This window comes from Rousettus aegyptiacus, unplaced genomic scaffold, assembly GCF_014176215.1.
Source record: "Rousettus aegyptiacus isolate mRouAeg1 unplaced genomic scaffold, mRouAeg1.p scaffold_m13_p_5, whole genome shotgun sequence".
Classification (NCBI taxonomy): domain Eukaryota; kingdom Metazoa; phylum Chordata; class Mammalia; order Chiroptera; family Pteropodidae; genus Rousettus; species Rousettus aegyptiacus.
In genome coordinates, this window is record NW_023416308.1 from 5,948,565 (window position 1) to 5,965,748 (window position 17,184).

General features: G+C 35.1%; 1 protein-coding gene across 2 annotated transcripts in view; it reads right to left on the bottom strand.

Moving 5' to 3' along the window:
• Window positions 1-17,184, bottom strand: part of NAA25 (N-alpha-acetyltransferase 25, NatB auxiliary subunit) — a 57,094-nt gene that overhangs the window by 29,684 nt on the left and 10,226 nt on the right. For both annotated transcript variants that reach the window (XM_016149740.2, XM_016149741.2), the window contains exons 4-11: window positions 16,403-16,521; window positions 12,614-12,688; window positions 11,358-11,465; window positions 10,925-11,003; window positions 8,796-8,907; window positions 8,152-8,241; window positions 7,555-7,724; window positions 5,514-5,626 (exon numbers count right to left, since the gene is read on the bottom strand). In XM_016149740.2, coding sequence (XP_016005226.1) covers window positions 5,514-5,626; window positions 7,555-7,724; window positions 8,152-8,241; window positions 8,796-8,907; window positions 10,925-11,003; window positions 11,358-11,465; window positions 12,614-12,688; window positions 16,403-16,521 — 866 coding nt within the window. The remainder of the gene's footprint in view (window positions 1-5,513; window positions 5,627-7,554; window positions 7,725-8,151; window positions 8,242-8,795; window positions 8,908-10,924; window positions 11,004-11,357; window positions 11,466-12,613; window positions 12,689-16,402; window positions 16,522-17,184) is intronic.

The following is a 17,184-nucleotide window of genomic DNA, read 5'->3' on the forward strand; positions in this document are numbered from 1 at the left end:
AGACTACACTAAGAGGAGCTATACGCTTTTATCGTTCTTTCAGATTGATTGGGGTGAACTGAACAACAAAAAATTAACTCCAACAAAAAAATTATACAAGAAAGGTAATCTTGATATACAAAGTGGCTCAGCTGTCAATATTTCAAAGTCATAAAAATATAAATATGGAATAATGACTAGACTATACTGGAGGAAGTATGTAAGGGGAGAAGTGAAATATTATAAATGAAATGATCATCTTCCACAGTTAGGCAAACCACCAACAGATGAAGACTGTAACTGTAAAAATAAACAAATAGCTAGATCAGCCTTTAATCTGGACACACAGAGGTAAATAACAGAAGAAACAGAGTTAAGAGGTGAAAATGATTTGCCTGTAGACCCAGAATCAGCGGTGGAGATGACAAAGAGCTGCTACTATTTTCCGATAGAAGCCTTCAGTGCTATTTGACTTTTTCAATGTTATACATGTAATTTTTTGATACAAATTAAAATTTAACTAATGTCCCACTAAATCAGGCAGTTTCACATCTGTAAAAATTTTGCTTCGATTTGTCTACAAGTATATGAATTTTTATTTTAATTATTATGATCAAATAATCACTGTGACAAACTGGGGCCCTGGTTTTCATGTTTTTAATTAAATGCATATATAGGTTCTACTGCCAGCTCTTCCATTCTTGTAAGTCATTTTATATGTTAGCCACATTTATTATTCATGTCTTTTTTAGTGAATGCTGACAATCTTCCAAAGAGGTTTTGTCATGAAACAATGGTTCATTTCTTTATTCTACCCTGTACAGTTTTACTGCTATGCAAAAAGCTGCTTTGAACACTGGAATCTTCTACTGTTAGTTTAAAAAGGCAAAGGAAACAAAAGATAAAAACATCACCCTGGGTGAGCCACTTCAGGGGAACAGGACTCAATGGCCCACGCTTGGGGGCCAGTCCTATTTTAAAAGGATTTGGCTCCTATTTCACTGGGAGACAGTTCTCTGCTGGAACCTCTCTTGGACAGTGCAAATCTCTGACAAACATACTGCTGAGCAGGGGGAATTCTTCGCTACTGAAGTCATTCCACAGTTAAAAGGTTGTGGCAGCAAAATTACCCTCTCAGTGAAAAATTTACACAGGACTATAAAATTCACTGAGGAGGCTTTAAATCTTTTGTCTCATAGAACAATGACTTACCTTACCACTGCTAGTATTCCAACATTTCTGGAGAGTTCCTCAGTAGACTATCATGATGGGGTCACATGATTTTCAAACATACCAGGCAGAGCTGCTGGTAGTAGATTCGTATTCACAAACCTTTATGAACCTCAGCTGAAGGCAATGTAAGTGCTCCTCTAATGCAGCCCCATCACTTGCCACGTAAGCTTATAAGACAGTGAGCATTGTACGATCAGCTTTTCCCTATCTTAGCCCTTAGAACATAATATGTGCAACAAATACTGAATGAATCTCTCCATATGGTTCTAGATTCTACTTAAATCTCTCCAGTAACATGAAACTCACAACACCGTACGTTTAGAGAATTCTGGCTTCTAAAAAAATCTTCTTCTGGGTCAAATTCTGAAATCCCTGTAAACACTGTTTGCTGTTCCTGGTTCTCATCCCTCTTCTATGAGAGCTTTTCAAATATGAGAAAGGAAGTACTCTGTCCTCACGAGAGCAAACCTCTCTCTTCCACTCAACCGTTTCTCTCTCGCCTGCTTTCAAGTCCTCCTACAACCCAAACCCTGGATATGTTACAATTTATCCAGAACTTTTAAAGCTTGGCCTGAACCTTGTAAGCACAGCATCCCAGGAATAGCTTTACTGAACAAAAGTGAATGGTGACAGTCATTTCAGAATCCAATAGAGACCACTGACTACTGACCAGTTTGTGAACACACTGTTCCATCTGCCCTAGAGGTGTTACCCCAAGACTAGCAAACTATCAAGCCCTGGTGGACTGATGTGATCACCAATAAAAACTCTGGAGTCATCTCCACTGTGCTCCCAATGCGCTTCACTCACCCCACACAGGAAAGACAAAAAGCACAACACATGGTGCAGCCCTGTGATAGGAAGACTTCCACCCTTCACTAATTACGGAGGTTTTTATAAGTAAGCTGACCAAAGTCACAGACTTTCTTGATACATGCCAGTATTTATACGGTGCTCTACTATACCTCTGGCACACTGTTTTTCCAACTCACAGAATACTCCAACTGCCCATTACCAAGGATATCCTGGGATAAATGCTAAAACCCTTCAGTGTGGAACAGGGTATGAAGTTCCCATCAATAGGTGAGCAATCTAACCCAACACGTGTTGCTGTGGATGAGGAGTCTAAAGATAAGGCTCTCCATTTCGAGATCTAACTGATTTACATTGCTTGATTCATATCAAAAGCTCTCAGTACAATAGTCCCTCCTTATCCTCAGTTTCACTTTCCATGGTTTCAGTTACCCACAGTCAACTGTGGTCCAAAAATATTAAATGGAAAATTCCAGAAATAAATAATCATAAGTATTAAATTGCATTCCATTTCTGAGTGGCATGATGAAATCCTGTGCCATATCACTAGGGGCCCACCCTAGATATGAATCACCCCTCTGTCCAGCATCTCCACATTGTATACACCGCCCCCCCCCCCGCCTGTTAGTCACTTAGTGGCCAACTCAGTTATCACCTCAACTGTACCGGTATCATGTTTGTGTTCAAGCCACCTGTTTTTTACTTAATAATGGTCTTAAAGCACAAGAGTGGCGATTCTAGCAACTCCGATATGCCAAAAATAAGTTGTTAAGTGCTACCTTTAAGTGAAAAGGTATGTATTTGTAGGGGAAAAAAAAATATAGAATATATAGGGTTTGGTACTATCCACAGTTTCAGGCATCCAAAGGGGTCTTGGAACAAACCATCTGCTGATAAGGGGGGACTTGGGAAAATTTATTACAATGTACTATCCTGGATTACAAACCAGAACAGAAGAAGGATATTAATGGAAAACTGCAGAAATCTAAATAATGTTCAGGGGTTAGTTAATAGTAATATACCAATGTCAGTTTCTTAAGTTTCACAAATGTGCCATGGTAATTCGAGATCTTAACATTGGAGAAAGCTGTGTGAAGACTGTAGTGTAACTTTACGTACTACCTTGGTGACTTTTCTGTAAATCTCAAATTATTCCAAAATAAAGTTTATTTTTTAAAGATCCCTAAGACTTACGAGTTTCAGACTGCTTCAGCAAAAATAAATCATGATTTGAAATAATTAGTGATTAACTTACAGCTTTAAGCAAATCAGAGACAAGACATTAAAAGGGGAGGCCAATGGGCTTCATCAAAATTTAAAATTTTGTTCTGCAAAGGATCCTGTTAAGGGAATGGAAAGACAAGCTAGACTGGGAGAAAAATATTTGAAACCACATACATGACAAAGGACTTGCATCTAGAGTATCTAAAGAACTCTCAAAATTCAATAGTAAAAAATAAATACATAAATAAAATAAACTAGAAAATGAGCAAAAGATACAGACAATTCACTGAAGAAAATATAAAGACAGCAAATAAATACATGAAAAGATATTCGATATCACTAACCATTAGGAAAATGCACATGAAAACCATAATGAAGTACTACTTACTACACATGTATCAGAATGTCTAAAAGAAACAATGACAACACTGCATGCTGATTGGGACAGATAGAAAATGAATCACTCAATACTACTAACAAATTTTAAATGGTACAGCCAGTATGGAAAAGTTTGGCCATTTATGAAAACTGAACATGCAGCTACCATGATACCCAGCAATTATAGTACTGGACATTTTTCTCAGAGAAATGAGCACTTACATTCACACAAAAACCCTGCACACAAATGTCCATAGCAACTCTATATGCAACAACCCCAAACTAGAAACTGGTTAAAGAGCTCATGGAGGTACACCCATACCATGGAAAACTATTCTGCCATAAAACGAGAATTAACTAATTGATATATGTAATGACATGGATGAATCTCCAGGGAATTATGCTGAGTGAAAAAGGCCAGTCTCAAAGGTTACACATAATATGATTCCATTACTTAACATTCTTAAAATGACAAAATTATAGAAATAGCAAACACATGAGCAGTTGCCAGAGGGAATGGGAAAAGGGAAGGTGCAGGGAGGTGGCTGGCTGTGGGTAAAAAACAGCAGCACCTGGGATCTTGGTGGTGAACAGTCCTGTATCTTGACTGTGGTGGTGGCCACATAGTCCATGTGTACTACATACTGCACTAAAAACACTAAAAACACACCACGTGGGCCAGAACCACCATCTTCCAGTAACTCACCAAAATGACCAACACAAAGGGGAAGAGCAGAGGCGCCTGCCCTAGGCCTTTTAGAAAACACGGAGTTATCTGGCCACATACACGCAAACATATAAGAAAGGTGATATGGTAGACTTCAAGGGAATGGGCACTGTTCAAAAAGAAACACTCCACAAATGTAACCATGGCAAATCTGGAAGAGTTTACAATGTTATCTAGCATGCCATTGGCATTGTTATAAACAAGTTAAGGGCATGATTCTTGCCAAGAGAATTTGTGTACCTACTGAGTATATTAAGCTAAGAGCTGAGACAGCTTCCTGAAACATATAAAGAAAAGTAATCAAAAAAAGAGGGAAGCCAAAGAGAGAGACACCTGGGTTCAACTGAAGCTGCACCCAGAGAAGCACACTTTGTGAGAACCAATGGAAAGGAGCCTGAGCTGCTGGAACCCATTCCCCATGAATTCATGGCATGACGGGTGTAATAAAAAAAGACTTCTAATTGAGTAGGTGGCCCTTCCTCCACAAAATATTTAAAGAAGACTGTCCTAATTCATTAGGTGCTGTCTTTACTACTCAGATTTTGGGCTTTTTTCTTGCTGAAAGATGCGAGGTGCTATACTGTATAACAGAGACTACAGTCCATTGGTTAGGAAACTGCATCTGTTGCATTGTTAAGCTTCAGAGAAAGTTGATTACTCATAAGTGCATCATAAATAGCTGTATTTTAAAGATTAGGAACTTGCCTTTGAAGCCTGCTACTTCAAAATAGTTTAAAGCAAACACACACACACATACACACACACACACACAAATGAATGCATATAAAACTGGTGAATATGAATAAGGTCAGTGGATTATATCAATGTAAATTTCCTAATTATATTATAATTATGTAATATGTTACCATTGGGACAAAATGGGTAAAGGGTATACAGAGCTCTCTGTATTATTTCTCTTCCAACTGCATCTAAATCTACAATTATCTCAAAAACAACATCAAAGAAAGGAGAATCCAATTATCTACCAGAGGCTTACTTATTCTCATTGTGGCTATTTAACAAGAAATCACACCTTTAACCTGATAGCCCCTGGAGTATCTCAGGTTTGCCACTCTCACATATTTTAGAAAGGAAATCCACACACTTAACCTACTTACAATAAATACAGGCACCCAACAGAATTCTGAATTGTACTTACTTTTGTACACTGTGTAGCAGGCAAGAGATCAACAAACACCTTGAGGTCTGTAAAACAACAAGGTTTATCCCCAAACTTTTTAAAATACTGGAACATTAATTCCTCTGGATCACCTAAGAGAGAGAGAAAAAAAAATCACTACATTATTCATGGACTGAAGCAATTTCTAATTTAAGTCTGATTTGAAAAACATTTATTTTAATTAAAACTTTGTTTGAATGTTTGAATGAGAATGAATGAGATTGATGATAAAGGCTGAAAGATGACTTGACTGTTTAAACAAATACTTTAAAAAGAAGCTGAATCTTACCAACTGAGTTTAGTTGTTACTACACTTAGGAAATGTGAGCTTTTCACTCAAAGTTTAAACGGTTAAAAGTTTTCATTAAAGTTTAAAGACTTAAATTTATATGTAAACATCAAACATGCTTCTCTCCACAACAGTTCCTGAACTACTTCAGAAGAATCAAGTAAATGTTAACTAAATGAAAGATAATGTCTATTAACAGGCACACCAACAGGAGAGAGAAAATAAATGGGTGGAACCACAGGCCAACAACTCCAAGGTCATGCACCATGAAAAATTTAAACCTGGAAATGCAGAAATCTATTGGCTTTTCCTTTTCCTCAAATTAAAAACAAAAAATAAAATGTTCTTGAACTAAACTAGATTTAAGAAATGGTGATCTGTGACCCAGGGTTTCTGTAAGATTTTAGGTCCCAGTTCCTGTTCACAAATTTCTGAGAACAGAGGTCCATAGCTTCAATCAGATTTTCACAGGACTCTGATCCAAAAGAGACTAAGAATCACTCACTGGCTTGGTAAAAAAAATTTTGTGGTGACTAGACAAATTCACAAATTCGTAAGATGAAGGCTGGTGAGAGGGAAATGAAAAGCAGAAGATGAAAATAGCAAGTGTCAAAGCAGATCCCAAAACGTTTAAATTCAGCTTTGGAAAGAAAGTAATTCTTTGGAATCTATTTTAACAATATTTTGCTGAAGGTCCTATGAAAATTTTCATTTGCAATCTGGAACTAAGATATTTAATTTCAGATTATTGAGGTAGACCCAAAGAAAGAAGTTCACAGGGAATTTAAAATTGGTTGTAAAAAATCTAGAGTGAAGTCCACAGTGAATTTTAGGACAAATTACAAAGAACATCAATTAGATGATAAAAATGTACAGATATGTTCTAGGACAGGTTTTAGGTATCGGAAGTGTTCATCATCCCAGGACAGCTGGTCCCTAAAAAAGAACCACTTAATCAACTTTTAATGAGAACGAAATTTCTATAATGATGAATGGGGGAAAAAGGCTTCTTTGAAGATTTATCTTAAAAAATGAAATCAAAAAATTAAGAAAGTTTATCATCTTAAACTTAACAAAATTTGGGGTATAATTACTAAACCTAATTCTTAGTATAAACAAAGAATTACTGCTTTTTGGGGAAGGGGTGTCATTTTCCAACAAAATTGTAAAGTAACACAGTATGACACCCTTCACTTTCTGTGCGGTAAGCTCAATAAGGACCATTTTACAAAAGCATCTAAAGGCTTCATCAAATTTCCTGAAGGGTTCTCACTACTTCACTATTCCAAATCATTCTTTTCTCCAAACCTGTCATTATCTTTATAAATTTTCTCTTTGACTATTAATGGTTCTAACTCAGCAAGATGTTCATCAACAGTTGTGTGAGTGTTGAGAACAGATTTTCAAGAAACCTTTCATCTATTTCATGAAATTCTGAAACTTTTGCAAAACTGGCTTTTTGCTTTGAAATTTGATTTTACATTATTGTTGGGTCAGCAAGAGAATGCCTAACAAAGACTCTAACGGAATAGAGAGATGATAATGTTAAGTCAAGTTGAACATGTGACTGAGGACTAATTTTACAAGTGATCTATTCATTAGTAAATATTTTCAGGTTATGAAGATGTTTGCTTCTCAAATGTGACTGTCACAGGACTGAGATAATGAATACAGCACTTGGGTATCGAGGGCATTCCTGTATCTTCCCCAGGTATCATTACAGTTTCTTACCCAGTTTGTACTCATCATTAAAACCTTGACGTCGTAAACGTCTAATCAGTTCCAGTTTAGCTAGATGTGGTCCTCGAAGATGGCGAGAACTTTTAGATTCTTCTGTTATCCGATCTTCTATAAACTTCACAGCTTCTTCTGCAGAATAATGTACTTCTCCTTCTAAAGAGCTGGGTATAAACAAATGAAAAATGTATTTTGTGCTTCTATTGTCTATCCCAAAACTTAAAGTCAAGCCCAATTCATTTCAAGAAACAAATTAAAAACCAAAAAAAAGAATTTCAATAATTAAATGACAATACAAATGAGAATAAAAGAGAGCTCTAAGCAGATAACATGGCATATGATTACTCCAGATTTTGGCATTTGATTATTATGGAGTGACTAACCACCTCTATCTCTTTCTTTAAAAATGAATGGGTAATTTTTACAATGAACATGTATATTGGTGATTTAAATAAAATAGGAAAAAATCTTACTTTGAAAGAGATAAATTATTGAGACAGAAAAAGAGAATTTAACTAGGCTTACGATAAAACTCTTTGGCTACGACATAGTAAAAGGTGCCATTGTAATTCAGGAAAGAAGACAACTTACTGTTCACCTTCAGCAGGAGGAGTCCAGGCCTCTTCAATCAGTCGAAAGACAGAATCGAAATAAGTCAGATAGAACTGCCAGTCATCTGAGCTAAAATCAGATTGAATGGTGTACACAGGATTAAACCCAAGTTGTGACAAATCTGCCTTAGGAACCATGATATTAAACTTATTTTTAAGTTATATGTTAGTCTTTAATGGGGGAGGCACCCCCCTCCCTCTGGGTTTCCTCTATAGCCCTACAAGGAAAACACTCCACTGGCATTTTCAAAGTAAACAAACTTTTGAGAGACAGACTACTCTTTCCTTCAATAAAATGACCAGGTCTAGAAAACTAATATTCTCAATAGAAAACTCACCACATTAACACTTACTACATGAGGGGGATGGGGAAAGGTGGTCTCTCTTTTAGACCAATATTGAATATTGAATTTGACAAATTAATGCTTTTCAGCATTCATTCTAAAGACCTAATACCTCTTCAGCAAATGATAAAAGTTCATCAAAAACGTTAAAAAATATCCAGGACGTGCTACTGAAAGTTCACTTTATGCCCAGAAATCTCAGAAGACAGACAAAAATTGTCAATAATGACACCTGAAAGCCCCACTCTAGTCTCATAGTCAAAAAGAAGCATCTACTCACTTTTTCAGTAAGAGGCGCCGGGAAAGAGCATTGCACTCTGGCCACTTGCTCAGCTTCTTGTACATTGCCATGCACTTATTTTCCCGGCTCTGAATCTCACTTGTCAACTTCTCTATAATTAAAAAATTAGAGTAGTTGGTAAGCTGGTTTCATTTCTTCTCAGAAACCAAAATAAAGTCCAAACGCAAGGGAAATATCACATTTTCTTATTCACTATCTTAGAAAATGGGGCTGCTGACAGATATAAACTATCTTATTAAAGATTATTTTGCTGAAAAGAAAAAACTACATTTCTGATGCTAAACTTTTACAATTTTTTTTTTCTGTAAAACACAAGGATTCAGAATGTACTGAGTTGAGAGATATACTTCCAATACCTCAACAGCACCTAGAGACTGGTATATTTAGTCCACAGACAGGCTTCTCATCCATACAGTTTTAGAATATCAAATAAGCTTGGACTGGAATAGGATGAGCAAGGTGAGATGTCAGGAGGAAGAGAAAAAAGAACATAGATGAATCAAACTCTTTCTCAACAGTTGGGAACAGAAAAACCAGGACTATTTTTCTGATCAAATTAAATCTGGCCCGTCCTTTTAGAACAGGTTAGCAGAATAAGGATACAGACATTATGAATTTCCTATGGAGAATTTCAATTTTAACTATATGTGGAACTACATTCTAGATGAGTAAAAACAGAAAGGCTGATTTATACCCATCTTCAAGGAGGCTAAAGTTAGAGAATATGTTAAAAAAAAAACTCCCCTATTTTACATAATTAAAGTAGGTAACTCAGTTAGTGTAAGTTTTAAGACTACACACAGTCTAGTAAAGGATATATAGCACATACTTGAATGAAACCTTTTTTTTAATAACTACACCTAATGAGAGATCTGAGGCTACTCATCTAATGACTGTAAAGACACAATTAAAAAAAAAAAAAAAAGATTTATCATAACAATAACTGCGTTTCCAGGAATTTCTCCTGAGGAAATCATCAAATATATGTAAAGCGTTAGGAACCAAAATCTTCATCATAAATTTCTAAAATAGGGGAATGGTTAAATCGATCTATGAAATTTATACAAATCAGTGTTCCAACAAAAAGGGAAGAAGTATTTTCACAACAATGAAGAACTAACTTCTTTAACATAAAATGTGCTCTTGCAAACCAGTAAGAGTAATCAAATTTTTAGAAAAAGGATAAAGAAAAATAGCTCAGAGAAGAGGAAAAGATTAATGGCTTTTAAATAAATGAAAAAAAATAATAATCCTCCCTTATAATTAAAAATTACATGTTTTATCTATCAGATTGAAAAGTTAAAAAATTTGATAAACAGTTTGATAATACAGCCAGGTAAGTATGCAAAGAAACAGGCCCTCTTCCATACTGATGATAAACACAGCTGAAAGGAACACAAACTGTAGCTTCTTAGAGGGTAATCTGGTCTACAGCAAAGATGCTCCTTACAAAGAGTCTAAATACCCAAGGACTGGTTTGGTTAGGTAAATTCTCTACATTTAAACTATGGGATGCTGGGCAGTCATTAAAGAGTGAGCTATCAGGTGTACCACTAAGACACACAGCTCAGTTAATATAAGAGTATACGGAGCAAAGGTCACCAACTCCAATGCCTTCACAGAACAGGCAGGTAAACAGCGAATGAATGTATCAGAGCACATATCCTAACTAGAGACATTAATAATTTAAAACCTCAAAGAAAAAAAATTTTTTAAATAAAAACATTACGCTAACTGAATAAGACTGTACCTCTATGGGTCAGGTACAGTATGTTCTCATTTGTGGTTTAAAAAATAGAGGTTGGGGAGAGATACATCATTAGAGATACATCTTTAGATACATCTGGAGAAGAATCTACAGGGCAAAGAATGGAGATCTGGGGTCAAACCTATCACACTCCTTGAACTTCATGAATCCATCAATTATTTTCAATTAAAAAATATTTTTAAAAAATAAATGTACAACAGAAAAGTCTGGAAGAACATAAAATGGTCACAAGTGATTTTTTTATATCTTCATGTTTCTCTATGAGAAAGAAACTTTCCACAACAAACATTTTTCATGTTTAAAAAGGAAAAAGAATACTTTAAGAAAACTTCAAAATTACCTCCTAATTTTCCTCTGATGACATCCAAGGCTTCCTGATACTTTCCCAAACGTTCCAGGATCATATAATAAAGTTCAACCTTACAGAAAAATAGGTGCAACCATTGAAACGTTTCAATAATAAAAAGATGGTCATTTGCATGTTTTCAGAAAGTTATCAAATAGAAAACTATCTTCAAATGAGATGAAATTAACAGTAAGAATCGGACAACAGTACCTCCTCTCCCTATATACAACTCAGACTAGAGTACTGCTAACAGTTCCATGTTCATTACACCTAAGCTGGTGGCTTTTAAAGCTTTACATCTACACAAAAGCCAACAGTGAGGACCCAGCTCTCAGACTGGAATTAAGCAACAGGTCATAATATTGTAACATAATATTGCAGCAATATGGAAATTACGCAATACTAAAGTAGAGCTTAAATGACTCACTTCAGCCTCCGCTTCAATCTTGTCCTCTTTCACCATTTTTTCTACCATTCTCTCAGCAAGGGGCAGAAACATCGTTTTTGAGAGGTTTTCATCCTGTGCAGATATAGACTAGAGGAGAAAAAAAAAAAAAGTTTTATCTCTGCTTGCACTATTTATATTACCATGAAGAACATTACAATAAATCCAGCACATAATCATCATTTCACTACGTCAAATATCAGACCTACTTTGAAAATTTCAGGAAGATAACAACAGAGCAGTATTCTTTGCAAGATATTAATTTAAGATTCATTATCCTATGCCTTCTTAAAATACTGAGTTTCCACAATATGATCTAACTTTTTTTCGTGATCTAACTTTTAAATATTTTAAATATTTTTCTGGAAATATGTTTAGAGGGAGTATGCTTACACTGTTTATTATGTATAAAGGTATGTATCATCAAGTGTTTGAAGAGAAAATCCTTTCAGATGTCTTTTTGAGATAGTCGCACATTAGAAGCAAAATGCCAATTGTTTACACAGCTTACTATTAGCTACAATTACCTTAAATTGGTAATTAAAATTGATGCATGGTATTAATAATTTCAACACTGTCAGAGATTTTGCTCAGAGCTCATTCACCACCATAAACAATCTTTCAAGGTTAGCTATTATTCTCATTTTATAGATAAAATAAGGTCAAGAGATTCTCCAACCACTCTCCAAGACACGTGGTGAAGCGAACATTTGAACACAGACCTGTTTGAACCTAGAGCCTCTCTCTTCTTAACCGCTACGTTTTAAGTCCTTCCTTCCCATCCTCTCCTACACAGTACCTCAGTTTGGTCCTTACAGTAGCTCTGAAAGATGAGCATCTCCACTCTGCAACGAGCAAACTAAGGCCCAGAAAGCAGAAGTGATAAAACAAGGCCACCCAGTTCAAATACCTGTTCACTAACCAACAATACTGTTATAAAAGACAAACCTCAAGTCAAAATATAAAACATTTCAGGGCTTGTACTTGATCAAATAACCCAGTAATGGATCCTTAAATTCGGGGGAAATACAGACTATGCTACACACAAACAGACCAATACTCCAGCTCATAAAGAATAACAAACTCCCCAACTCAAAAAGTCAACTGACAATATGAAAACTCCCTATTTGACACATGCTGCAGCACATTACTCAAGATATTAAGAAGACACATTAAGGACAGTAACTATATACAAATATAAAAACAAATCTCAATCCCATTCTGAATGCCATACTCACTTGCATAATTAAGCTCATCACAGACCAAAAGTAGTAAGGGTTTTTGGGGACAATCTTATATAGAGCCATGCCAGCCTGAAAGACAGAGAGCCATAAATACTTAATTTATAAAACATCATACAGAAGGCAATTAATGATCTAGACATATGACAAGAAGTTTCCTAAGGGAAGAGGAGCATGTTTACATATCCCAGTTACTATAAGTGCCTAGTGACTTGACGGATCTTCTCAATTGGCTAGCAACAGAGGTAATCACAACATGAATTTTTGTAACATCAGGAATGATATTTCACTTTGTGAACCAGATTTTCTCAAATTAAAACCCAGTGTTTCTAGAAAATACTGCAATCTGATACAGTTCCAACAGAATATTAAAAAAAAAAAAATTTGGATTATGAATGTACATCAGTAAACAAACTTTGCTGAAGATATCACACTAACCAATTATAGTAAAACAAATAAAGAAATCCAGACAGTATTTAAACTTCAAAATTAGAAAAGATTACTCTGACATAATTCAAAAATTAATTCTTAGGTTAATAGTAAGGTTTTTTCAAAATACCATTGATTAGAATTGAACCCTTTCATTGTAAAATGTGTAACATACATTCTGTTAAGTAACAGAAGGGATGCGGTGAGAAGGAGCAACGTTGACCCAGTCATACATAATTGAGAACCTATCCATAATTAGCCAACTAGTAATCAGTGCTACAAACTGTCAGCTAATTATCATAGTTAATGTATTTTTTAAATCTTTTGCCTATCTTCCATCCACTTGAAAAACTACATGGAGCCCCTATTAAATGGAAGGAAATGCCTATTCCTGCCAAGGATACAAATACTGAATCCCAGTCCCAAAGGCATTTAAAAGCTAGAGAAAGAGAGAAGACAAATACACAAGCAACTAAAATACACTTGGCAATAAAAATAAATGTCCTATACGAAAACACCATGCTAGGATGTTTCCAAGAAAGGCAAGGTTAGTCTGCTTATTTCTCCCTTCTTTCTTTAAAGGAAAGTAGAAAAGGGCATTTTATCAATAAAGCCTTCTCCAAAGTAGCAGCCTTTCGGATAAACCCTGGAGTTCAAACAGGATGTCTATAGGCAAAGATGGGGGTACAAATGCAAATATCTGGGGTGAACAGGTAAGTAAATCAATTCTAGGTAGCAGCAAATGAATCCAAATGAAAACATTAAAGAAAGGAAAGACATATGTTGACATGAACAAGTAGGACATTTGTCTGACACAAAGGATGAAGAGGAGCAGGTAGTAGAGAAAAGGGCTGAAAAGTAGACAGATATCTTTGTCATAAGGCATTCACGGAGTCTTACAGGGGAGTGATGTGCATAAATCTATATTCTTCTAGAAAGGGTATGTTAACAGTTAAAAAATAGAAAGAAAAAAGAGGTGAGGCAGTGAGGAAATAAACCAGATGAGGTAGATCAAACAGAAAAGAGACCTCAAAGACACTGTGGAGATTGGATCAAGATGACCTGGAGACAGAACGGACACACAGGATAGAAAGAGAGTCTCGGATGGCTTGAGGTCCCTGCTTCCAACACCAGACTCTGGAGGAATAGAGTGTAAAGTGTTAGAAAATTAGTTTTACTTGATAATTTGGGTAAAGAAGACATTTTTATAATGACATGCAGAAATAAAAAGGAATAGAATAAAAATTAATGTGAATTTTTAATATAAAAGACAAAAATTTCATGCCCACACCCTACTATCTTACAGACACTAACTTTCTGCTGATAAAGAAAACTTGAAAATAGACAAGTTTAAAAAAAAAACATGGCTGAAGACTGGTGACTCGGAGAATAAGAATGTCATTTACAGAAAAAGGAAAGTCTAATCACCATGTGAATGGCCTAGCAACTCTTCATTTTTTTAACCTTCGAGATGTTTTGTTGTTGTTGTTGCTGTTGTTATTGTTTTTGTTTTTTATTTGGGAAAGATGTCATCTGGGGCAGTACAAATCCTTAAGTCTTCTGATTCCCTGGCTTCCCTCTCTCCTACCTCCACCAATTTATGCAAATCATTCATTTATTTAACAAATATTTATTTTGAGGATGCTACTGGAGGAGCTGAGGATTCAGCAACAAACAATACAAAAACCTCATCTTCATAAAACATGACATTTAATTTGTAAAACACCTATCACCCCCGACTGACATACCACTTTCAAAATATACAATGAAATTGCAACTACCTAAACAGCAACAAAGGTAGAATAAAAATTAGATGTCCCATTCTAAAACATTTAACGCTAGAGTACTACCAATACATAAGGATGGTATAGTGTAAAAGCAAGCTATAGGTATAACATACTAAAGAACTGCTGCTGTTAAGCCACATCAAAGCAATTTCTCAGAGGGGAAAAAAAAAAGCAAAATTGTGTACCTTTGACAATATGTAAAGTTAAGCTATACAGAAATAAAACCTGTTCAAAAGATTTTTTTCTTTTGTTCAAAATTTATCTTAATATTGCCATTGTGTGAACTTGTCCTTTTTTGTTATATTATGTGTGTGTGTAATATATATAGCAAAAATATATTTTGTGGGATAAAATTAACACATGCTTTGTTTAAAAAAAAAAAAGAAATTAAAATGGAAAGTATCCATAGCCCTGTACCCTAGTAGCATTTGGTACGTATCCTTAAAGATGTATACACTTCAATAAGGAGAGTGGATGTGAGGAGAGTAGAAAGAGAAGGCCATTTTACAACTTCTCAATGTATACTGGGAACACTGTTCTATGTCCACGAATAAAGACACCCAGTACTATTTGGGGAGGATGAACTAACTGCATTTTATTCTACCATACAGATGAACCATAATTTCTTTAGCTCTATCAATATTGGTGAACTAATATATTTTGCTTAAAACATATTCCTAGAAGTAAAAATAATATATGGATTTACATGTATCTGTGTTAGTGCTGCCAATTTTTTAAAAAAATATCCATTTTGCATTTAAAGAAAAATTATAACCTCCATACTTTTCCTGAGAATATATGCCATGAGTAAATAAAACAATGATTAAATTCCTTCAAAGAATTATACAAAAAAATTCTTCCAATTTAAAAACTTGCATAAGGAGATTAAAGATTAATTTTAAGAAAACTCTGCTTTCAGAAGACATTATAGCTACAAAGCTTTTCTAAAAACAAAACAAAAACAAAAACTAGCTTGACATCATAACCTTCATGGACTTAAGAGGGCAGTTTATTTCTCTGGGATGTCAGCTTTACCCACCCGCTAGTCCAAATGTGTCCAAATGAGGCTCACATGCCTACCAGGAATACCTAAAATGTGCTAACTTGCAAAAAAGCTGCCTCTAACAAAAAACAAAAAAAGAAAAAAAAAGTATCCCAAGCAATGAGGATTTTTCCCCCCTGGTAGATTTAAAAATCTCAGCAGGCTATAAATATTTAAATTTACAAATTAGATGTAAACTTTAAAATTAATCTTTCTATAGTCTATTCATTTTTTGCTCTCAGATTTGTGCCTTTCTGAAATAACAGCAATCTGAGACAAACTGAAATGGGACAATCTGAAGCAGACTTACCAGAACAATGTTATCAAATTTCCCCAAATAAAACATATAAAAATCTTGAATAGTTCATCTTTAAAACACACAAAGAAAGTTAACTGATCTCAACATAATTCAGTTCTACACATGTATGCAAACACACACACACCACTGCAGTTAAATCACATTAAAAAGACTTTTAGCAAATCCTAATAGCTAACCCCACAGTCCAGGTGATATGAGCATCAAGTTACCTGTTGCATTTTCTTGTATTCGCCCACTCTGGCGTAGGCCATGAAGAGGTGAGAGTGATACTCCTCACTATTGGGTACTTTCTTCACAGCTGCCTCATAAAGTTTTGTAACTAGCTCCGCTAAGATAAAAAGGAAATAGAATTTTCTTTAATTACTAAAGTGTAACTTAGATCTTAACAGCATTTAATTTTTTTCCTACTTGTAGAAAATAGATGTCTCGTCATTAAAGAAAAAAAGTATTACTTCACTTCATGTGATATTACTCTTCTCTTGATTAGATGTTATTCAGTAAAACGTGGAAAAGGTGAGCCTCTCCATTACATTTATAATATACAAAACAAGATCCAGCCTGTCTCCTTCCTAACTCCCCTAGCATTTTATGTTCCAGTCACATCAAACTATTAATAGTTCCACTAGTTTACCTGTGCTGTATCATGCCTCCATGCCATTGCACTGGTCCATTAGAAGGTAAATGGGGAAATGAAATCGACATGGAACACACAGGAAGCATTCTTAGTATTGATAAATTCTCTCTATTTCTTAAGTTGGGAGGTAGTTTCATGAATGTTCATTATTCCACATCAAATTGTTTAGAGTTACATAAAATATGTTCTATAGTATGTATTCTAAGAAATATTATTTTATAATATATTTAAGAAGTCAACAATAAAAAACCATTTACAGATGAAATGGCAGACTATCTAGGATACGCTCAGAAATATTCTGGCAAGGGGTGGGAACAGATAAAATTGGCCATGTGTCAACAATTGCTGATGGTGGGT